The 23,633-nt window shown below is 37.4% G+C and overlaps 1 protein-coding gene across 5 annotated transcripts in view; it reads left to right on the top strand.

Annotated features, from left to right (window-relative positions):
• Positions 1-23,633, top strand: part of PDSS2 (decaprenyl diphosphate synthase subunit 2) — a 111,251-nt gene that overhangs the window by 46,155 nt on the left and 41,463 nt on the right. For all 5 annotated transcript variants that reach the window (XM_072926751.1, XM_012572761.5, XM_030267687.4 and 2 more), the window contains one exon: positions 22,550-22,748. In XM_072926751.1, the coding sequence (XP_072782852.1) occupies positions 22,550-22,748 (199 nt within the window). The remainder of the gene's footprint in view (positions 1-22,549; positions 22,749-23,633) is intronic.

Raw genomic sequence — 23,633 nt, 5'->3', positions numbered from 1 at the left:
TTAAATAGAGTATTTTCATTTTTATTTCCTCCAGTGTTATTTGGCTACACCTGTTTATTAGAAATTTCTGAGTGAGATGCCAGCCTTGTGGGACTCCAGTTGGTCTCATTGAGCACAGAAGTTTTTGTAAATCCTGTTTGGAGGGAGGGTGTTTTCCCATGCAGCAGCAGTGTAGAATCAAGTTTTTACCTCCCACATGTCACAGCAGATTTACTGAGCCTACCATTATGGTTCCTTAGGCTCTCACTGAGATATTTCAGCTTCATTAAGTTCCTAAATATTTTTTTAAGCTTTTAGACTTAATTTCTTAATACTAGTAACAACAGTAATGAAAATCAGTGGTTGCTGTCCTTTGTATATTTAATAGTGAAATATTGCATTGAAGTAAGTAATGAGATCCGTTGAAAAATTGTAACATTTGAATTTTTTAAAATAATTTTGAAAATTTGTGTGTTGTTTGGTTGAGGAAACAAGACTGTTGTATATTTGGTAATTGTGTTTCTGACCTCTGTAATACACTAAAGGAAGATGCACCAGCTTAGTGATATGTTTGCATTGTGATTTGTTTTAAAATGCAGAGGTAGTATCATAGAACTGGAAAGACCAAACAAATAAAAATTTTTAAATCTACATAGTATCTTAAAATAGCAGACAAGGAAAATATATATTAATTAGTACAGGCAGAAATAACAATAAGTAAGAAAAAGGACAAGGCTGTAAAGCAGGCTTGTTATGGAGAGCTGTGTTGTCCCTTTAGCTGTTTAATTCCGTTCTTATTTTGTTTCATCCGTAATGTCCCCTTAGGGTTGTAAAATTTTTATATTTATATGCAAATGATGCTGTATGAAAGCATAATTCTAGTTAGTTAATTATGGCACAGGAGGTATTTCAGTTTGTTTTGTAAATGATTAAAAAGTTTACCTTAAGTATGCCTCACAAAAGGAGAGAAAAAGCTATTTTTTATAACTAAGTTCTTGAGTATGATGATTCTGACCATGGAAGTGAAGTTTGAGCATTTAAAGCTGCCATTGGGAAGGTGACTAGTGGAAGTATTCATTAAGGAGCAAATAAGACCTTGAATTAATAATGAGCCATTTGGTGTAAATGGACATCATTGGAATGATGCCAGTTCAACCAGCTGAAAATCTAGCCTAATAATCTAAGTTTGAGCAAGTCAATAGCCATTATAATATCTAGTTCAGAGTTACAAAGGTATGCCAAAAACAAAGCAGTTTTGAATACATTCACACAGGTTCACTTAAGGTTCATTACTGTCTGCAAAAGTGATGACTGTGGAGTTGTTAATTTGAATGGATTTTCAATGACACTTTAAGTCCTGCAGCATGGTGTAAATACAAGCAAATATGTCACTGCATTTTTTCATTTTCTGTCATAATGGTCAGTTCCTGCCCTCTACTGAAGCTGCTGTGGGCTTTGGAGTTCTTTATTTATTAAAGGTACTTCTCTAACTACATTTGTTTAATTGTGAGTCTAATTTCTGGTTTCCACTTCTCCATTGTGTATAGCTAATAGAATAGGAAGCTTGTAAAATTGTAATCCTAAAGGATTTTTGTGGTATTTTTAGCATGTATTATGAGCAGTGTTTTACAAACTGCCCTCTCCTGAAGATGAACAAAAGGGTGTTGTTTTCCATTGGTGCATTTTTGTCTCCTGTCTTGGTTGCAATGTAATTATATATGGTTTGTGTATATTTGACATATATATCAAAGGCAAAATATATCCCTCAGTGATATGAAGTGAGGAAATATGCTTAATCCTTTACTGCTTATATATCTCCAGCTTTGGATAGTATTTTTTGGAAATAGATTCTCACAGATTTTCAATTCAGCTGTAATCTATACAGCTCTTTTTGTTGCCATGCCATATAATTACTTCATCTTTATATATAATGTTTTGCTGGAAATATTATTTCTGGCACTGTAATGAGCATCTTCACTGCCTGATACTTACATGCTGTGAACATTATATTGTGGACTATTAGCTGGGATATGGCTGACTTGATTTTAGGATACTTAATAGTGATTAATTAATTGCATTTCTGAAATCTGAGCATGAGCTAAGTTTTTCCAGTACTTGTCAGCAACCGCACCAGCCCAGTCTTTCTTTTGCCAGTGTTTGTGTTGGAACCAGCTCTTGTGCTGTATTTAAATATTCAGTCCTGCAGTAAATAGCCAGGTTATATCAGTGCTCTGTAACTGGTACTACACTAAATGTACAATCTGTGACCAGGAGGATGTAACACTGTGACAACCATTTAATTTTAAAAGACACAAAAAAACATAGTGGACTTTTTTATGCTGGAATTTGGCACATTCTGCATAACCTCTTCTCACTATTTCATATTCTTAAATAAAGCAGTACAAAAATTAAAACAGAAAGATAGTGAAAGCTGAATTTGGAATAGGAAAAAAAATTATCCTCTTCTCTTGTTCTCTAGATATGGCGATTCAAAGGACAATTGACTTAAATGTATAAAAATAGATAATCTAGCTTCCTAGCTGGCATCTGTTTTTCACTGGTACACAATGGAACAAAACCAATGCCTGCTACCAGAGAACAATCTTTTCCAGAATAATGAGGATTAGAATTTAGGTAGTTACAGGAGCAGGACTAGTGCAGTTAAATGGTGCTGCCTCTGGCCAGCATTGCCTTCAGCTTTAGCACTTCATAATTTCCAAGAGTTGTGATCTGCTTGCATTAATCTGGGGCCATGGGGGTCATTGTGTGCAAGGGTATCATAGTAACTGCTGGTTGCCTTATGAGCCATGCTGAAGATAAGGGAGGAAGTGTTATAAAAGCCTGCCTGGCATGCTTTATGCTGTACAGCCACCTCCCTGTCGTGTTGGCAGCAATCTGACTTTATTCCCATTGGCGAGGAAAAGAACCTGGCTTTACTTCCAGCTCAGCACCAGTGATCCCAAAAGAGGATGAAGAGAAGTTGCAGCATGATAAACAGCTCAATTTCAACTGTTGGACAGATTTCCTAAATTAAAACTTTCTGCTGGTCTCTTAGCATTAAGGAGAATATTTCCTTGGCTACAGAAGCATTGCAAATATAAGGATCAATTGTAGTGCTCACTACAGAGTATGTAAACAGTATCATGTAAGAGTTGATGTCATTGCCTGTGCTCAAGCAAAGCATGCATCCCATATTCCCTTGAAAGTCCTTACTCCTGTGCTAAAGAGAAAGAACTCACATTTGGGTTTAGGCAGAATCAAATTAACAATAATTTATCATGCTAATAGTATCAGAGTACCTCAGATGTGACACAGGAGGCTAGAGCTTCATGAGGGCTTTGAGATCCATTTCCTAACTGGTGATTATACTAGAGTCTGACACTGCATTGCCTTCTATCAGAGCAAAGCTCACTTGGATAGTGAGCTTAGATAGTGAAATATGTGGCTTGCTGTTATTTTACTTTGCTGCTGGAAGCGTGGTTTGTAATTGAAACTCCAGGATCATGTGGTTTCTGAACACTGACAGCTTTATGCTTCATGGTGGAGCTACATTCTCACAGCTGAAGATACCAAGACCAGCTTGGGTTTCTCTCAAAGTACCCAAAGGGGTATCTTTTTCTGTTCATGTCTGGCACTGCCAGACACTACTGCCTGGGGACTGAGGGATCTCCTTGTCTTTATATTGAGTAATGAATGTCTGACATAGCCTCTGTATTGTGGCTTAAAATGCAAGTGACACCAAAGAACAAACTTGAGCTATCTCTTCAGCCCTCAGTATCCTTGGCTCTAGCACAGCAAGTTATTTTCTTCTCTCTGTTTTGCCTTTTTTCTTTTGTCTTTTCTTGCCTATTAGTGCCAATTTAAAAAATACCCTCTAGTATTTACATCCATTGAGTCAGCTCTGCAGATTTCCTTGGATGCTTGTCAGAGGTTTAAAACAATCCTTTTTTCAATCAGATCTGTCTGGGCATTCACACTGGTGGATCCTATGGTCATTGACAAGCAAAGTCCTTTTAATCAATATGGAATATTGAAGTTGGAATATAGAAAATACTATTTCAGTTCTGTACTAAAACCTGATAAATTCAGCAGATTATTGTATTTGGACTATCAATACTGGATTCTGTCCTTGCATCTTCTTCCTCAGGATGATGCAGCTGACTTTTACAGCTCCAGGAATTCATCACTTTGCAAGCTGAACATGCTTTACTACAAGAAGATACTCACTGGATAAACTTGTCTCTGAGTCAGAATCCTTCCCACTGCTTGGAAGAGTGGTGACAATACTGTAGAGACAGGAATCATGAACACAGATTCCTTTTCCTTGTGTTTTAATATTTATTTTGGAACAGCATTTATGCTGCTTCCAAGGAAAGCCCAATTTCAGAGTAAGCTGGCAGCAGATGCCAACTCCTTGTTATGGTGGTGGGCCTTTTTCTTGTCATGTTCCAATACTAAGTTGTCCTGAGTACCCTTTTTTAGAGGTGCACACACACACAGGGGTCACAGAGTGATTTCACATACTCTTTGTCATTGTAGCCATATCACAGTAATCTTGTTTTAACCTACTCTAAGGAACACTTAAAACTTAAATCCAGATACTAACCAGAGGATTCATTCACCCTTAGCTTTCTTTTTCTTCTCAATGTTTCTTTGATTGCAAAGAAGTCAGAGAGGGTAGGTATCTTTCTAAGGAATATAAGGACAGAGGACATGCTGTTCTGTCACTCTGCAATTATATCTAGGTTTCTCCCAGCTTCTTGTTAGATATGATAACAAAGCTTTGCCTTAACTTAGTTTCCTTTCCTGTATTTCAAAGAGCTTTATGCCATCTTCAAAGAAAGTTTGACCTTCCATTAACCTCCTTTAGGGTTAACCAGATTATTCAAGTTGGAAGGGATATCAGGAGGTCTCTAGACCAACCTCCTGAAAGCAGAGTCAGCAATGAGGACAGACTCATCTAGTTTCCTTCATGAAGGTCAGAGCTTTCAAGAACAGTCTTCTTCACAAGGTGATAATAAAATATGTTTTAAACAATGAGTGAGCATTCTACCCCTGGCCTCACAAGAGGCTACACTGATGTTGGCATAATTTAGCTTGTTACATGTCTTTATGGTCATTTGTCAGCTGAAGTATCCAAAGAACTTTCTATCCCAAGATTTTTAGAATTAGAAATGGTGACTGCTTTAAGAACACAAGCGTAAAGGTCTTGTCTGTCTTAGGGATATGCCGCTGTGTATTAGGGACAAATTGCTGTGTATTAGTGGGGACACTGGGAATCTCTTCTATTTCTCACAGGAGACAGCCCACCATCTGCAGCTTTATCTGTTCTTCTCCAAAACCCATGCCATGGCTGCCATAACAGAGGTGGTGCTGTGCTTGTTGGAGCAGTCTTTAATTGCTGTAAGCATGAGGAGCACTCAGGCTGCCTTCAGGGAATTCAAGCTTATGTGAATGATGGTCCTTGGACAACTCCAGTCTGCAAAGATAAATATGGACTAGTGTAGTCAAAAGCTCAGAGGTAATATGCTGATTATGGTATGCTTTTAAGACTTGCAGTCTGCAAAAATATGCACAAATGAACATTGGTTGGTTGATTTATGCCAGTGGCCTGGACTGCTGTAGGATTAGGATTTTATGGGTGAGAAGGATCTGAAATGGCAATAGTCTGCTTTATGTATTTAGCATAACAGCATATGAGGTGTGAGCACACCTTCTCTGGAAATTGACAAGATGTAAAAGGCGTTCCACGTTGAGTGAAAAATAGAATAAATACTGCATTAGGATGTGCACCTTTGGCTCTGCATTCCCTGAGAGCTCCAGTTATTGGCAAGTAGCTTTTGTCCTGTTCTTGTGAATACAGCCAAACAGCTGAGAGATGCTGATGCTCTGCTGACTCACATCTCCAGTCAGAGTTGATGGCTCCAGTAGCAAAGGGCTGCCTTCTGCTTTAGGAACAGGTCAATGCTCTCTGGGAAAGCAGGTCTTTTACTATGTAACCTGTATCTTCACTTGTTCAGATCACCTATGAAGTTTTGTCAGCAGATTCTTTCTACTGTAGACAAGTTTAAAGTTACTTGTAATTTTAAATAGTTGTTTAAATACTTTCTAACTGGAATGTGTCTCCACATTAATCTACATTTGATTATCTATGGAAAGAAATTAGGTAGTCCCAGTTTAAAAGAAAGAAAGGAAAAAACAAATCCATTACGAAGTCTCCTGGCTAATTAGCCATGGGAAACATGAGTAAATTTTGGTGAAGGTGGTGAGGTTTATTTTGTTGCTGAAGTAAATGACACTTAGAGGTTGCTTTGACCTACTTGCTATTCAATTTTACAAAAGCTTTCTTTTTACCTTGCATGGTGTAGGTATCTGTGGACAAATTCTCTTTGTGAGTTACTGTAAAAAGTAAAACACAAATGAAATAAAACCAAAGAAAGACCATACAAATTATGATTTTGGTGCCTTCAAAAATACAAAGAGCACAACTGTGTGACTCTTCACCTCATTTCAGATCTTGCCCTTCTTTCAATTTCTGTACTCTGAACTGCATAGGGTGTTAACTTCAGAGATTGGATTTGACTGTTTCTTACCTTCATATGTTCGTGTAAAAAAATTATTCCTTACTCTACAATGGATTTCTATTATGTGAAGAGTACTTTCATATTTGTAAGAAGTTGGGGATTTTTTTTCCCCATTACTACTTTTCGGGGTGTACTAGTAATGGGAACTAAATTAAATTTACCTTGACCTGGTGCAATACAGAGGGAGTGGCTGTGAACCGAAGTTTGGGAGACGTCATGCTCCATTGCACCTATCCCCATCAATGACTGCTAAATTGTGGTAGAACATGTTTAAACAAAATAAGAAGTATTAAATTAGAAAAATGTAGTAAGATCAATAGTGTGTGTAGGAACTCGAAATTCAAAGAAAGCAGAGGTGTTTTCTTTTATGTGATGTAAGTATTTAGGCTGGAAGTTTTAGTACAGTGTAGCTGTTGCACTTTAAATTCACACAAGCCCTGGGTCTCAGCTGCAGATATTGCAGAGATTAATCTTATTAATGGAACTGCTAATTGGTGTTTGACTTCTAATTATAGTAACAATAGGCCATAACAATCAATCCTCACCTTTACTGGGGCACATTAGGACTCTTTATCATAAAAATGATTTCCTTTGGGACTTACTGTTCTTATTTCTATTGTCTGAAAGGCTGGCTTTCAGCAAAGGTACAGTATCCCAGCTAGCAAGTACTTTGGAAGCTTAGCTAATTAACTGGTAGAGAAAATGCATGGTCCTAAAATATTCAATATCTAAGTACATTAAGAAGTACAGTGCTCTTGACAAAATTGTTTGAAAGATAATGGGAAAAGTATGTCAAAATATGAGCTGTGATGTCTTTTATAATCTTAAAGAAATATGTAATTTTGTCTCCCAGTCCTTGGTAGCTTTCCCATAGCTTTTAGTGAGAGGAAATCCGAGCAGTTATTCTAAATTATTCTATTTAGTTTTTTTCTCTCCAGGATAAATCCTGTGAGATTCATCATCTCATTTACAAGATGAGTCTCAGGAGATGAAAAGCACATACAACTTGATTACATATTCCTATTGATCATCTTCCATCCACAACAATAAAAATCAACTCCAAATACAAATCTAACAATATTACTAATTCATTACAACCAGTACTTTTCTTCATTAACTTTTATTGTTTTCAGCATACTTAGCATGTGCAAATACAGCAATTATATGTTGAACAAGAAAATGTCTTCTCCTTACATTGTAGGATAAATAAAAAGGTGCTGCATTAGAGCTGATCAAAGCCGGTTCAGAGATATAGCTCAAATCTTGTTCAAAATAAGTCTTTAGAGCACTAGATAGCTGAGCAAGGTAAACTCAGCATGTACATCACTAAGTGTGTTTGGTTTCCATTTTAAAAAGGAAGTAATTTTCAGTATCAGCGAAAGCAAGGCAGGTATGGCTTACCTTGGAAAAATTGTAATGGCGCCTCTGTCTGTCTGTCCAGCCCTCCCTTTTCTTGGAGCTTCTCCACCTCCCACTGCTTGTGAAGTGAGAACTGGACTGCCACGATGTGCGGCATAGCATACAAAACCAGAGGAGCAGCACTGGTGGAATTCTACAGTGAGTCAGGAGCAGCTGTGGGAGCAACAAAGCCCTGCTTTCACCCCACTGGGAGCTTTTCAAAGAAAGGCCAGGTGACCTGTGGGTAACAAAGCATGGCACAGCCTTCCTGGGACATGGCATGGCCACACACCAGAGCACTTCACCAGAACTGTGTTTGCTGTAAAACCTTGCCCTTGAAACAATTTCCTGCTCATGAACCTTCACATTTCCTTTACAAAAAATATAATAGTATTTGTGAAGAGAAATTTCCAACCATCACCCAAGTACAATCTAGTGCTGTGATGGAAGCACACAACAGGTTTGGGGACTGCTTATCCATCAGAACTATGACATCAACATGACCAATTGCTTCACTTCAAATTCTTAAATTAGTGTATCTATATAATTTATTTGTCCTACAGTCCCAAAGTACTTCCGTTGCTTTTCTACCTACTGAAGTACCACCAGTCATCTTTATGTCCTATTAACATCTCCCTTGACAAATTTTACAATGCAGTTATCCAGTTTCAAAACACTTATCTGCAATTCTTGGAAAATTATAGCAATATGAAGTTAAGTATTACAAGGCATACTGCACCAATTAATTTATTTTCTTAGTATGATTTGGTCAGTACTCTGATATAAAGTAACTGAAAATATTAAACATTTTTCATCTGCTGGGGTGGAGTTGAGAACTCCATGAGTATATGTATATGAATATGAGATTGTATAAAGATTATGCAATGTTCTTTCTCTTCCACTTGAAATAATGGCAAGTTCTGGACCCTAATCACATTAAGTGAATGAATATTTGTTGTGGCTTCATTGGTATCTGGCCTTTAACCTTTAGTAGACTTCCATGTGCAATTTGACCGCACTGAGATGCTTCTAGAACAAACAATAATAAAAAAGAAAAACAGCATAATATGCTGGTGGTGTAGTCAGGACACTCTGTTCCTGGACAGCAAAACTTGGTTACTTTTCATATATTCCAGTATAAAGGTGGGTATATGAGTACATAGAGTACAAGAGTGATTGATGATTTGAGAAAAGGAATACGGAGCTGGAGAACTAGGGATAAAGATTTCAAGAATATGAATGCAATATGGTATTCTCACTGTGTTGTGTTTGAGAAGGTGCTTATTGCAGTCAAAAGAGAAATCGGAAAGACAATGGTTTTTTTATAAGGTTTGCAGCAATTCAAAACTTATGATCAGCAGTGCCAGCATGATTATGGAGCACGTTTGGTATATATGGGATTTTGTGAGCTTGATTACCCAGTTCCTGAAGTTTATTTAAGTATTTGGAGTTGTAGTTTTTAATTTTTCCAAAGACTTGGCCAAATTTGTGTACATTTTTATGGTAAGAGAAGATGCAGCCAAATAAATTATGCATCTAGTATTGCCAGGAAGGGAAGAAACATAAAAAAGTTCTATTTTATACTATATAGTATTTCTGATTTCTTTCTCGTAATTGCTATGTTTCACCTAGATACTGCTGTATGGAAAGCTTGCTTTAGTCTCTTACAGCTGAAATTTCATTCTGGCTTTTGATATCCATGCAACAAAACCAGTGCCAAAAGTCCAGCTACATTCATAGTTGTTCCAGTAGGCAAATTAAATTATAGCAAAACTGCAGTCAGGAAAGTATCCTATTTTGTGGACTCTGGTAGGAATTTTGCAGAAATAAAGTTTGTTCTTGAAGATGGCTTGTTAACATATAGCTGTCTCTCCATCATCACTTGCTTGGGGTTAATGTTGCTTGAATTGGTTGATGTCATTTTATCCCTTTAAAATGTGTAGATTGAATCATTCTGGGATAAAAGAACCGAAAAATGAAAGCATGAAATTTTCAGATACCTTATATTTTAATAAGGTAAAACTAGATGGAAATTGTGCCAATGATATAGTAGTAGGTGATTTTTTTAATCAAAGGACACATTTTTCTCAATATCACACCGTATGTCATTTGCATAAAGTATATATGAATAATAATGACAAAACTTTGCAGACCTCAACAGCACCAAATGCTTGTTACTATGCTGATATGGTCCCAGAAGCAGCAGTCGTTGCCTTGCTCCAAAAGGTTTATTATCCTTTCCCTGCTGGCAATTCTGTCAACACACCTGGTGTAAGGAGCAAGGTCTCTGAGAAGTCTGCTGTCTCCCTTTAGCTATTAGTCTCTTTCCCTCTACATGGCAGGCAATACCCATCTGCTGCATACTTCTGCTTTATGAAAAGCAAAAGTATTCCTATAAAAAAACATTTTAATGTATGGTAATAATGTCCCTATCCAATTCTGAACACTGAAGGTTCAGGAGGGGAGAGGAGAGCACATGTGATAACCATACTTTTAATTGCTGATTAACAGAAATGTCCTTACAGCTGTTCAGAATACAACGGGTTTACTTCATAGTATGAGCTGTCTGTGGCTGAGCAACCAGTATATTTGGATTTTTTTAATCCACTCTGTATCTTGGATATTTATGAGTATTTCAGAATTCACAGTAATTGTTATATAAGCATGATAAAAAAAAATATATATATATAGTTATAAAATAAATCCCAACCCTATCTGGTACATTGTATTCTGGTGATTCACATTTTATTTTTTAATGCCTTTTTCTTGCGCAGTTAGACATATGAACAATCTATTCTCTTAACAGGACTGCTCATTTATCAAGTGTTCATTCTTCATGGCATAAAAAAGGTTACCTTCTTTTTGCTCTCACATAAAAAGGTTCCATGTATTTCAGGTGTCATTAGTACTAGAGATTTAATGTCAAGGTTAGTGCACCTTATCTTTCAGCTACATTGAATACAATTACAGACAAACTCTTCAGAGAGATTTCAGAGAAAAACTGGAAGTAATAAGTCAAGCTGGCAGTCTCAGGATAGCTGACAGTGCACAGGAATAGAAGTTTCTGTTAACAGTGGTTCCAACTGTCTCCCATAGTCATTGCAAATAAAATTATAGACGTGCTTCAGTCTTGCAGGGCTGAGAAACAATTATTAAAATGTAGGGAAAAGTATGTTCATAAAATTAATTGTTAGTCTGTTTCTTGCGTTTCCCTGTGAGACCTTTTATTTCCCTTCATATCTTTTTAGCTGATTTTACTGCAATTATTTAAATATTTTGACAAAATAAACCACAGAGCAGTTGAAACTATTTTTAAACCATGATGTGAAATTTCTTATGGAATAGATGCATGAGATGTAATTGGAGAATACATGTTGTTGAGGGGCTATAGAGCAAATATGGGTAATCCTGGATAGATGGCCACCCTGGGTGTTGTCCACAAGCAGTCTGACTGACACATGCTGCCATCATATGGAAAGGAATGTTGGTCATTTCCATAACAAAATACGTGATTTTCTCCATCATGATGTTCCTTTTGATTTCTGCTGTGGTGATAGCAAGGTCATTCAGTCTACAAAAGAATCCTTTGGTTCATACCTCATCTTTCAAGGGTTTTGGTCAACATATTTATTCAGTTCTGAATCTGTCTATATTTGCATCGTGTATCTCACCCTCACATTTTCCCAAAGCCAGGCTACAGCAGCTGCTGCCAAAGCTTTTGATCACCTCATATCTTGCCATTTTTTGACTCTTGTTTACAATACGTAAAACTTGCTCACTTCAGTAACCCAAAAGGAAGGCTTTCATTCTAACTCCATTGTAAATGCTTCTCTTGGCTTGGTCTTCTTTCACCCCTTCAGTTTTAAATGTCTTATTTTTATCTTTAACTATTAGAAATATAATATATTTGTGTTAAGGAAATACCAGTTTTGTTGTTTCTAAACCAGTTGCAGTTGTACAGAGGTGGACTTTCTTGTGAGCAGTTTTTTTGGAATTGGCTGCTGGTGTTCATTTTTGAATTAATATTGCAGAATTTAAACTTAGTCTGACTTGTCTAGAAACTTAGCATAGAAATAACTCTATAAAACTTCTGTATGATGTTTTCTATGTTCTGTTTGGACCTTTAAATTAGCCTCATGCCCTTAGGGTTGTATAATGAATCAGGGGCTTGCATTTGTTTCACATTGCACAGGTTTAATATTTGCTTTATATTTGCTTGGTTTCTGCCTGCAGAAGTGCCACCTTGTTCGGGTAAGTAAGGTTTTGTCAGTAATAAAATGAGTTGTACAAAGGGCAGGTGGTAGGATGACCTTTTTGCAAAATATTGTTGTTAACTAAATGCAGTAAACATTTTTTTTTTACCAGAGTACCTGTTCAGTTGTCATAAGACTGGCATTGCCTGGAATTAATGGAATTCTTTTTACTTTTGTAAACATTTTTTTATAAGACCCTGTTAAATAAAATTTGCTTTTTGTCTTTCAAACAATTTCAAAACACAGATAAAATTTGTTGGTCTGTTTAACTAGGAAATTTTGTAAGTAGATTGTCATATTGGAGATGTGCCATTAACATTGGTTTATGTTCTTTAGCCACTGGCTAAGCATTCACTGAGGATGCAAGAAGTCTAGGTTTAGCTTTCTTGAGAATTTGGGAGGATGTGAAAGTCTGAATTTTCAGAAAATTTCTCTAAATATAGGGATATAGGACTTTTAGGTCAGGAATGCCTGAGTTAGTAATGTTGTTTCCCTCCTGGTAACTAACTTAGCGGAGTGGGAGTTGGAGTCCAGGTGTCCCACCTTTCTTTCCAATAATCTCCTGCATACTGACTTTTTTCACTGTTTTGCCATCTGGCTGAATGAATAATTCAAGGTTTTGTGTAACAGCAGAGTAACTCGGCAGGAGTGGCCAAGGAAGGAGGTGTGAGGATGCCCTGGCCATGAGAGCTGGGTGGCTTCCTGATGGGAGACCCAGATTTCTGAGTGATGCACTGCCTGCTTCAAAAAGGGAGCTTGGGCTGGAGAGACAATTCTCTGCAGTTGGGTTGTCAGGTGGCATGTCCAGTACTTAAGTTCTTCCTCTCTTTCACAGTTTTATGACTTCCAAATGATGGCTCTCACTTGGACTTTGGGGCACAATGACATGTTTTTAAGCAATAAACACATCCTTGCTGATAAGTTTTCACTTTGCCTTGTTGCATCTTTTCACCCCTATACAATCTATAAACACAAAAAGGCAGGGAAATAAATGTCTCCAATTGTAATTTTCTAACTGGAAGTCAACATATGCAGCTGACCAGAAAGGTACTTTAAATCATCTTATAGGTGCTTTCTCAGAGATGACACTCTAGTTATTTGAGACGACTGCTTTTTCCACCTGCTGTGAAGAATGAGTTGCCTTTTGGACACTTAAATATTTCCATGCTGTTAAAGCAGCAGATTGAAAAGCAGATGAGAAAGTTCAAAGCCAAGGCTGAAAGTTCAGTTGCAACTTTTCGTTTTCTGACTTTTGTCACTTTGTGTTGCAACCTATTGTTTTCACTTAAAGTTCTTAATTAGAAGTATCAAGTTTACCTATTTAAAATCAGTTATCTTTCTTCACAGCAAATGAAAGTGAATTTCATTCCTTTTAGTATCCTGTGTTAGATAATAATTGAGAGAATAATAGATTCCAGGGACTTTTTATCTACCATTACTGTAAAATAAAAATAAAACTTTATTTTTTTTTCTCCCACTGACCGTAATGATTTTAACCTTGTGTACTAATTTGAATGGGCTTGTGGGGGCAGAGTCTTAAATGAGACACAAATGAAGGAAAAATTGCTAATGCTGCCACTGTATATCTAATGAGCACTGTGTAATAAACCATAACCTCTTCAACATTTCTGTGGAAAATGGTGTGATTATTTTGGATGGCTGGCCCTCTGTGTATGGCTCATTACCATCTGGCATAATGTGTATTGATATAGCCTGTAATTGTCAACTCTTATTTGACATGCTGGCTTTAATAAATGTGACTCGCATGACTAGAACCTCCTAATGGTTATATGGAAAACTGTAATTAAATAAAATATGTATACTTATGTAAAATACACACCCTTATATCCATAAAATAATTTTGTAGAAGATCTCTGTTTTTCTTTATCTCCTGTTCTTAGTGGGAATATTTGTATGTATTCTCAGGTTAGTACTGCATTACTAGTGTGAATACCTAAATATGTGAAGACAGACATGAATCATGAATGTAGGTTGTTTCCTCTTGCAGAACTTGCTTCAGATACATTTTGAAATATTTATTTTCTGCTCACTCTAAGACAGAACTAATATACCTGCCATAATAGAAGTTTCCCTGCCCGATGGCAGCTGTGTGTGTTTCTGCACTGGGAGTGGGAGGTAACTCTAATGGGCCGAATGGTTCTGGTTTTGGTGTTTCTCCTGAAGAAGGTGGCTGAAATAAATGCCTTTGTAAATCTTAGTGCTGAAAGTATTTATACCTCCTTAAAGGAAAATGGGCTTCTGGACAATGGTAAGTTTTCAGATAGAGGGACCAACATATGCTGCTAAATCTAGTAATCTTCTGTTTATTATCTGAAAAGTTGCCTTTCCTTGCCTTCACTGTTCATTCATATATGAATAACTAAGAGATATCATTCTGGTAGTCATATTGGCTGCCTTACAAAATATAGGATTCCCCCAAATTTAATAAATTTTAATATTTGTGCAGTGGGTGTTCATCAGGTGTTACCTTCAATGGCACTGTTGATGGAGAATCCATTGCTGCTTTTTGTATGAGATTTTGGAAAGCACCTTCCCTTTATTCTTTTTGGATTTCCTTAGGTTCAGGCTATTGGATCTTATTTTATGTTTGCTTGATAATCAGCATATTCTGTTTTCTGTAGTGTAGATGCTTAAATTTTCTTTGAATATCTGTGACCAAATCTACTGATTTAATATCAGCCTTTTCCATGTGTAAAATAGCTTCTGTTCCTTACTTCATCTGTTTACTTTGATTGTTAGGACGAAAACGTTGGGAAGTCATACTTTCTCAAATTCTTATTAACTGAAGTTTTCAAGTGATAATTTTTACTGGTATCAGAAACTCAGGGTTAACAGAGACACTACTTTTACTAATACTCTCCCCTTAAATAATCTGTGGATCCTACTGGTTTATTTGACCACAGTTGCATTTTTTATCTTAGCTGATTATCTTGGACTTGTTCCTTTACCTTCCTTCCGCCCTTTTCCAAACTTTGGGTGCTTTATTCTTGAAAGAGTCTCTAGTCCTGCATATCTGTGGTCTGCATTGAGAACTTGTGATTGATCTTTTTTTGTTTTTGCATTGCATATTTATTTGAGTAGAGCATATTGAACCAGCTCAACTGAATCTGTATTGAGGATGATTCACTCTCTTTGCTGTTTATTAGCTGTGTTATTCCTTTTCTGTTACCTTGTCTCCTGAGTGTAAGTTCTCTGGACGTGCTAACCGTAAAATCTTACCCACTGCTGCTGTTCATGACCAATGTTCACTTCTGGGTTAAGAGATATAAACACCTGGTTGTGTAATATGTTGCTTAAAATATAATAGGCTTCTACAGTGCCTAACCTTTATGTAGTTTTGTTTCTGCCTAACCTTATATAATAGATCAATGCAGTTCTTAAAGTGGTTCTTGGTTTTGAGGCTTTTATAGTAAATCCATTTTTAAATTGTTGTTGCTCAGCTCCCTCTCTATCTCTGCATTTTCCCATCCAGTTCTTTATCAGTTTTCCTCCTTGCTTAGTTTCTCTGGTTTGTGTTTGTTCCTATTCGTTCATCTAAGCTAGATAGGGAAGGAATTATAGCTGATTCAGCTTTGTCTAAACCACAATTTTTTTGCTTTTTGTTTTAGTTTTTAATCAGCTTAGTCTTTTTAATTGGGGATTTGTGGCTCTTTGGTCATATAGTGAAATATTCATAAGGAGTTTCCAAAAAGTATTCATATTTTTCTCTTTAATTTATCTAATTAATTCAACTTGTTTTGTAATTGAAAGTATTGATCATGTATAAGATATGCCTGTGAATATTATCTGTCATATTTATAAAAAATGTTTGTATACAGATTTAGATAATATTGTTTTGATATAACACATGTATTGAACTCACGTTCACTTGTACCTAAGTGTTTCTGATATGAGGTCTTTGTAGCAAATAGAATCTTTACTAAAGAGAATCCAGGTTAAATGCAACATTTCTTGAGCTAGCAAAATTCCTTTTAGAAATTCAACCTAGTGTCAGTACACTGTCAATATACCTACGTATTGCCGATATACATTATTGCATGAGCATACTGAACACTGAATATATGCATCATTATTTACAAAATGAGAGAAGTAGGTCTCTGAAGAAGTAAACATCTTAGCTTGTGCTATTACTTGATGAAGTACTTAATATAGTCTACATAGATGTTCATATAGTCTATAGGATATACCAACTGAAATTTCAACCTGCCTTTTATTAGAAGTTTAAATCTTAATAATTGCTTTATAAAAACTCAATATTGCATTTGACAGCTTTACTTCTTTCTGGAAATGTGACTCTTCCCATAGGGATAATCACTGATTTTAAAATGTGGTTATGATATGTGATTTTATAAATTTGACAATGTGCTTATAAATTAGTAGCTCCAAATTTATTATTGATTTTTGGCCTCAATGTTCAAGTAATCCAAGAAGCCTTTTTCCAGATAACTTACTAATTTTTTCTTTCTATCTTTAGGTGAACACTCATGATTTTTCCTTTGGTTTGATCAGTTAGGTTAAGCTAGCCATCCTTCCTGTAAAAAATAAGAAAAGCCATAAAACCTAAGCTGTAAAGCTATTTTTTAAACAATACTTATGTAAGTACTGGCTCATGTCGCACGTTTGTTTCTTCTCTAGCAGTGTAGGAAGGATCTACAGATCTCTGAGAACAGGAAAAGTAATTGTTATCTCCCTTTCTAATAGTTTGTAGTGCTTATGAAATCTGTAATAACTGAAATAAGATCCAAAGATATTTAAGTTTCACATGTCCTGGATTGTGGGGATTAAAAAACATACCTAGGCCTGCCACCACATCTCACTGTTCTTTTAATACCTGTCCCTTGCAGAATGTCCTTTGTATCCTTCTTGCTAATGAAGTCCCAACATGACAAGATTTGTCTGTATAGCAAGTGCATCTGGATTCTTAACTATGTCAGCCCAGCCCACCTGCTCCTCATTGTTCACACAGCTGCGTTGTCAATGGTTTCTGGATCTTGCAGTAGCTAGGTACTTCTTACTGGGCAGGTTTCCTCTTGATATTCCCTTCTTTATTGGTTCCAGCCTGCATGCCTTCCTCTGGGAAATGGAAGATATCAGTTTGACTTAGTGATTCTGGTGGTATTTTCCTTCTGACTTTTCAGATTAACACTTTCATTTTAAACTGAGTTTGAGGTAGTGATCCTTACCAGATCTTTGTCTAGATTCTCTCACCCATTTTCCATAATTGATGCTTTTGTTTCCAGGCTGGGATTATTTTTCTTTTGGGCTGTGTAACTTGAAAAGGGAGTTGCCATGATGAGGCCACCCAACCCAAGGACAATGTGCTATAGGTTGTGATCACTGTTCTTTGGCCACTGATGCTGATTATAGGAGTAAGCCAGACACAAGTTCAGCAGTTAGGGCTTCGTTTTGCTGGGGGCGATGGTGCAAGTGTGGATTCTTGCAGTCTGGTACGGGTAGCTGGCTCCCAGGCTGGAGAGCTCCTGGCTATGCTGTGGTGACACACTGGTGGCCGCGTTGGCACATCAGTGGCACTAGTCAGAAGCTGATACAAATTGGTTCACTTGCATGTTGCTGTCTGGAGTACAAAGTGGGAATTGGTTGTTCTGTAGTAACCCTAACAATGCAGCCAAGACCTGCGAAAACCCTTCTTTAAAATTCCTACACTACGGAAGGGAACAGGACCCTGCCTTCCAGTCAGGCTTTTCACTCTCCACTGCCAACCATCTACAATGCTTAGGGAAGCTGGCTTGCCACATTCGAGTGAATGTCTGCTCACTAAAAATCAGAAAACATGTTCAAATCCTATAATAGGCTGAAGGAAGGTATTACTAAGACAAGTTACGGAAAAGAACCTAAGCAATAATCAGTGGTGGGTGACAGAGAGTGAAAAGATCTTTTCAAAAATAAATTCAGAAAAATACATGAAGGAGCATTGATAGAAATTTTACTTCAAAAACTCTGTGATACTAGGAAGGGAAGGAGATGAAAGAGGTAGGATATGTAGCCAGTTTAAAAATAAACTGATTCTTAGGAATGCAATCAGACAGCATATTCAATGAACTTCATAGACCATGTCTTTAAACTTGATTTATCCCTCAGGTGGAAGACAGTCCTATAGCTTAGGACCAGAGAAGTCCTGGTCTCTAACCTTATTAACGAATAGGAGTTGGTAGATGTTTTCTGCTTTTAACAGATACATGAGTCATGGTAATGCAGTGAATATTTGGTACTCTGCTCAAATCTGCTGCTTTACCCTGAAAATTTTCCCTGTTGGTGAACTCACAGCATCTTCCGTACATGTTGACTGGCCTAAACACTTACCCCCTCTGCCATTTAATTTCTTATAAAAGAAACTATATATACAGAAGATGGGAATGAGACTTTCCATCACTATGATGCTGCTTGTTATTCACTATGCATTGTTCTTCTAATCATGGTTTATTTACCATGGCATTGACTTTGACAGGTGAATGGGAAAAAGAACTGTAAAAATCACTGGCTTTTCTTGCTGTAACTAAGCGAACTAATCTTGGTGCAGCATCAGCTAGTACCCAGACCATACAGGATCAACTTGAATGTAGTTTAAGCAACTTCTTGTCTTCATATAACTTTTCTTTCTGTTCACTGTTCAAAAAATGTAAAATTGGATACCAAATGCTACCCAAATACATAGTTAGTACCTGAAATAATTACTTTAATTCTTTGGTTAATGCTTTTTCATATGTAATTTTCCATTAAAGACACAATTTCTTTTTATTTCAAATTCATAGGTATGTGTATATAAAGATTATTATAGTTGTCACTGAAATTGAATGGATGCTGATACTTTTACATTTTTTTTTAAGTCCTGAATGTAAGGCTTTTCATCCAAGTCAATCCTTTTTGTATTGAAGGGAAACTATTGAATTGACAATCACAAAGAAAATGTTCCAATCTTGAGTGTGTACTGTTAGTCACTTTAATTCAAAGCTTCAATGATAAGAGTTCTTAAAGTATTTTTGATCTATCAGTTTCATTATCTTTGTTCATTGTGGTTGCATTGAAAATTTTCAACTATGGTTTTTAGTGGCTAATTTAAGTCTGGCTAATTTAAGTTTCTGTGAAAATGCCTAAAAATGACATTTTAAATTATTAAATATTTCTTTTTCATAGCTTGTCATCCCTTGAGAAGCCTGGTGTAGATATGATGGTTAGCTGATAATGAAAGGTGTACTAACTCAAGTTCAATACAACTGTACTATTTAATATGTCTCTTTTATCATATGTTTTACAGAATCCTATTATTTCTTTTTAGAGTAGGACTTGAAATTAGGAACTTTGGTGGTGGTTTGCAGGGAATTCTTGCTTCAGAGCTGAAAGATGTGGAAGCGTGTTAGCATTTGGCGATAAAGTTTTCCTGATTCTTAGCACGCTTCCATTTAGGAACTTTGTGTGTTTAGAAATGTTGACTCTTTTCTCCGTACTACCTTGTACCAAGGTAAGTACAGGTAATTCTTGCGGCAGCCACTTCTTTTTTTGGTGACTGTGGGCTCTGGTGTGACAACAGGATGGAGGCAGTCAGAGTTTGTCATCCCATTGCCCTCTTTCTAAGTCCAGTATTGCTTTTTTTTTTCCTTGTATGTTGGGATTGGCTGCTTTCAAATACGAAATTATTTAATCACTGAATTGTATTCAGATGGAGAAAGCTGTGTATCGTATTTCTTCAGCCATTTAGCAGCAATTTCATAACAGCAGTGTTTATTCATTAGATACTGGTCTTCACAAAGTCACGTCAAGGATCCTCCTGTATCTGCGGCATTGTGCACTTGTTATTGTGCCTGGGTATTCTAGGGATTATCACAAAAAGCATTAAAAAATGCATTGCTTGGGATTTCTGCAATAGCATTGATTCTCATATTTTTAGTCTGGTAGGGGGAGAGAGTGGAAAAGCAGTATATAAGATCAGAATTAGACATAGATTATCTGCCTAATATTATTCTTGTTAGCGCAAACAATGTGAAGAACTATTTGAAGAACAAACGGATTATAGAAAAAGAAATGAAAACATCCAGATCCTGAGCATGTGGAAAGCATGACACTGATGTATTTGTGTAACCTTTTCATGAAGAGTGATGCTGAAGTCAAAGAGGGGATTTTGATTTCCTTCATTAAGAGCTTATTAAATGAAGAAATAGGACAGTCGTTGTTTTGCTTCAATAGTTGGGGGTCACAGAGGCGGGCCTGGTCTCCTCAGGATATTAATGCCTGCTTTCAGCTGGGGGAAATGAGCCGTCGCCTGAGTTAGCTGCAGCTTTATGTGCTCGTCACTAGGGATCCCCATATGTCCTGGGATCTGCGGCAGTCGGAAATGGCAGAGCGCGGCAGCGGGAGCAGAGGGCTCTCATTGCTATTCATAACAGGTAGCTCGGCTCAATCTGCCCAGAGCAAGTCTGTTTAATGTTGATCAGCTGTCCATCTGATAAACCGAATTGATACGGACATTTCCTCCAAGGGCTGCCCTGACAATGGCAGCAGGAGCATCGGGATGTCTTGTTAGTCTTTTTCTCCGAGCTTGAAAATTTATTAACCCTTTGTTAGAGCCGAGCCAAGCGTGATTACAATACTGCGGCTGGGTTGTGCGAGTTTCTCCCTCGCGTCTTTGAAAAGCAGCCTCAACCTTCCGATTTATTGTCTACATGGAAAATGACTGTTCGGTTTTTGAATTGTTTTTGTCTGCATGGAGCCAACAATTTGCAAATTATAAAGGCAGCTTTAAAAACAGATTATTTTTTGTGCATGGCAAAATACATGGGGAATCTCTATTTATCCTGCCCCTCCATCTCCTCTGCCTTTTGTGTGCTGCCCAGGCCATGTGACCGGCCCATCTCTTCTCTCTTGCTAATTGGCACCGACCACTGCCCCGAAACAGGTGCTGCTGGGACTGTTCACAGGTCACATATATTTGGGGCAGAAGGTTACTTTAGATTAATATGGTTTGGGGCAGTTGGAGCACGCGTGCACTGTCCAGAGGAAACAGAATTCATTTGCTCAGCACTGTGCTGAGCCAGAATCTAACCTGAGCATGTACCAGCTCATGTATCTTTGTATGTGAAAGTGTGGATCAGTTTGGTTACTCAATGAATCAGTGCTTGGCCACTTCTGAATAAGCACTGAGAACATAACACGCCTTTGTACTATGTTGTAAATAAATAGAACTTAAGGCTTTTAGTCATCTGTTTAGTTGAGGACATGGATTGCATTTTGCTCATATGTGAAATCTCCATGGCAGAAAGGGAACTGCTTGTGTCAGAGAAGATGTGAATGTGCTGGAGTTTTTGTAAGAATGAGTCCTGTGTGTATATAGCATTAAAAGGATGCTCCAGTGCATTGCTGTTTCCCCCTCCCCTTGGCCCTGCTCAGTTATTTTGTCTGTTCAACACCCCATTGTTGTTCTGAGCTAAGGTGACATCTCTGGGCTTCTTAGAGTGACAGTCACTTTTGAGGGCTACAGGGATGCATTGTGGGAGGACGGGGGAGGAGAGGGCTGTGCTACTGACTCCTTTCTTGCCTTTTCCAAAAAATAGGAATAGAGAGCAAGCCTCTGTGGAATAACCTCTGTGGCAAGCCTCTCATAGGGATTTGTAACCCCTAAACCCAGGACGTATTACACTATGTGTTGGACTAAGAAGTGATTTGTAAACTGATCCAATACAATTGGCCCCTTTGCTAGACAGTCACTTTTGCTGTTTCTGACTAAAACCACCAGTGAAATGTCATTAGTACACGGTTCTAAAACATTCAGCTGTTTTTCCTCTCCTGCCTGAACCCATCCCCTTTGGTAGTATTGAACTGCAAGGTATTCTGTTATTAATTTAACTCTAATTTGAGCAGTCATTGACTGCAGCATTCTTACATTGTTTGGATTGGCTTGCTCAGGACTCCCCTGCTGATATGTCCTTTGTTTCTTTCCATCATTGCTTCCTGCTTGGCATTTTCTTCATGTCAGTGTCCCTCAAGCTTCTGGTAGACAAAACAGAAAAAAGAAAGCACCATGAAGACTATATTGATTATTTTGCTTTATTTTGTGAAAGAATTCAAACAAAGGGCAGCATTCTCCCAAGTGGAGCCTGTGGTACCTGTGATTTGCCTGGAAATACCTAGTGACAATTCTCTGTGTTTAACACCTCCTGGCTGTGGCTTCTAGAAGTACATAGAAGAGCTACATGATAATTAATAAAATACCTGTTTAGCACATGTGGTTGTTTGGTTATTTTCACTAAGAATCTCTGTTCTATTCATAGCATCAAACGTAATTGTGCTTTCTTTTCCTTTCAGTCAGAGAAGTCTGGCTGAGATTACGGAGCTGATCCATACTGCCTTTCTGGTGCATCGTGGCATAGTAAACATTGGTGAGCTCAAGTCCTGCGATGGCCCACTGAAGGATATGCAGTTTGGGAATAAAATGGCTGTTTTGAGTGGAGATTTTCTTCTAGCAAATGCTTGCACAAGCCTTGCACAGTTGCAGAATACCAAGGTAAAAAGAAAAAAAATTCCTCTAGTGCCAAAACAAGTAAATATTAGCAAGTATTTTGAAAGAGAGGCCCCCTAAAAATCAGCAGTTATGTATGTATATGTGGAACATCATTTAAGAATGCTTACAGCATGCTTACTGTTATGGCTGTAAATTTGGGAGGCTGCTGCTGTGAACATGTTTAACAGTCTCCTATGGAATTACTGTGATGATGTCTTTAGTATATGTTCTGAAGCACTGTTGTAATGGATGGGTGGCCAGTTTGGTGGATTTAAGGCATATACAGTGGCATCTTCATGACGTGTCAGGCTACAACACCTCTGGTAAACTCCCAGCTGAAAACATGTTTGATTTATTATTTTCTTTTACTTTGTGCTTCTTCTTAGATAATTTGGGGAGCAAAAGGCTTTACTGCTTTGTCTCAGGTGACTTTTTGCTTTTAATATTTTAGGGATGTGGATACACCTGAACATTGTATTGCCCTACTAATGTGGATGTACTGACTTCTAAAGGACAGCTGCAATCCAGCTGCTTAGCCAAACCATTTGAAACTTTACAGGGAGATGTTTTTCCTGAGAAACAGGTTGTGTATGTGTATTATCTTAGAAAATGAGACTGATGGAGACATTGAGATCCTCTCTCTAGTTGGTTCTACTTTTCGCCAGATAGGTTCAGCTACACAAAATCATTCTTGACCCACATTTATCTAGCTTGTGCTTAAAACCACCAGTGGCGGAGAGGGATTCCTGGGCATCCCTGTGCCAGCCTAGTGTAGCACCTAACTTCATGTATTGCTGAAGAGCTAAGTGTGCCATTCCAATGGAAACAGGAAACAGTACATTTTGCAGAGGTGCTTTTCATACATTTGAAGGTTGCTGCCATATTGTA

The sequence above is a fragment of the Taeniopygia guttata genome, chromosome 3, assembly GCF_048771995.1.
Source record: "Taeniopygia guttata chromosome 3, bTaeGut7.mat, whole genome shotgun sequence".
Lineage (NCBI taxonomy): Eukaryota > Metazoa > Chordata > Aves > Passeriformes > Estrildidae > Taeniopygia > Taeniopygia guttata.
The sequence above is the reverse complement of the archived record's forward strand: the minus strand, read 5'-3'. Positions and strand labels throughout refer to the sequence as shown.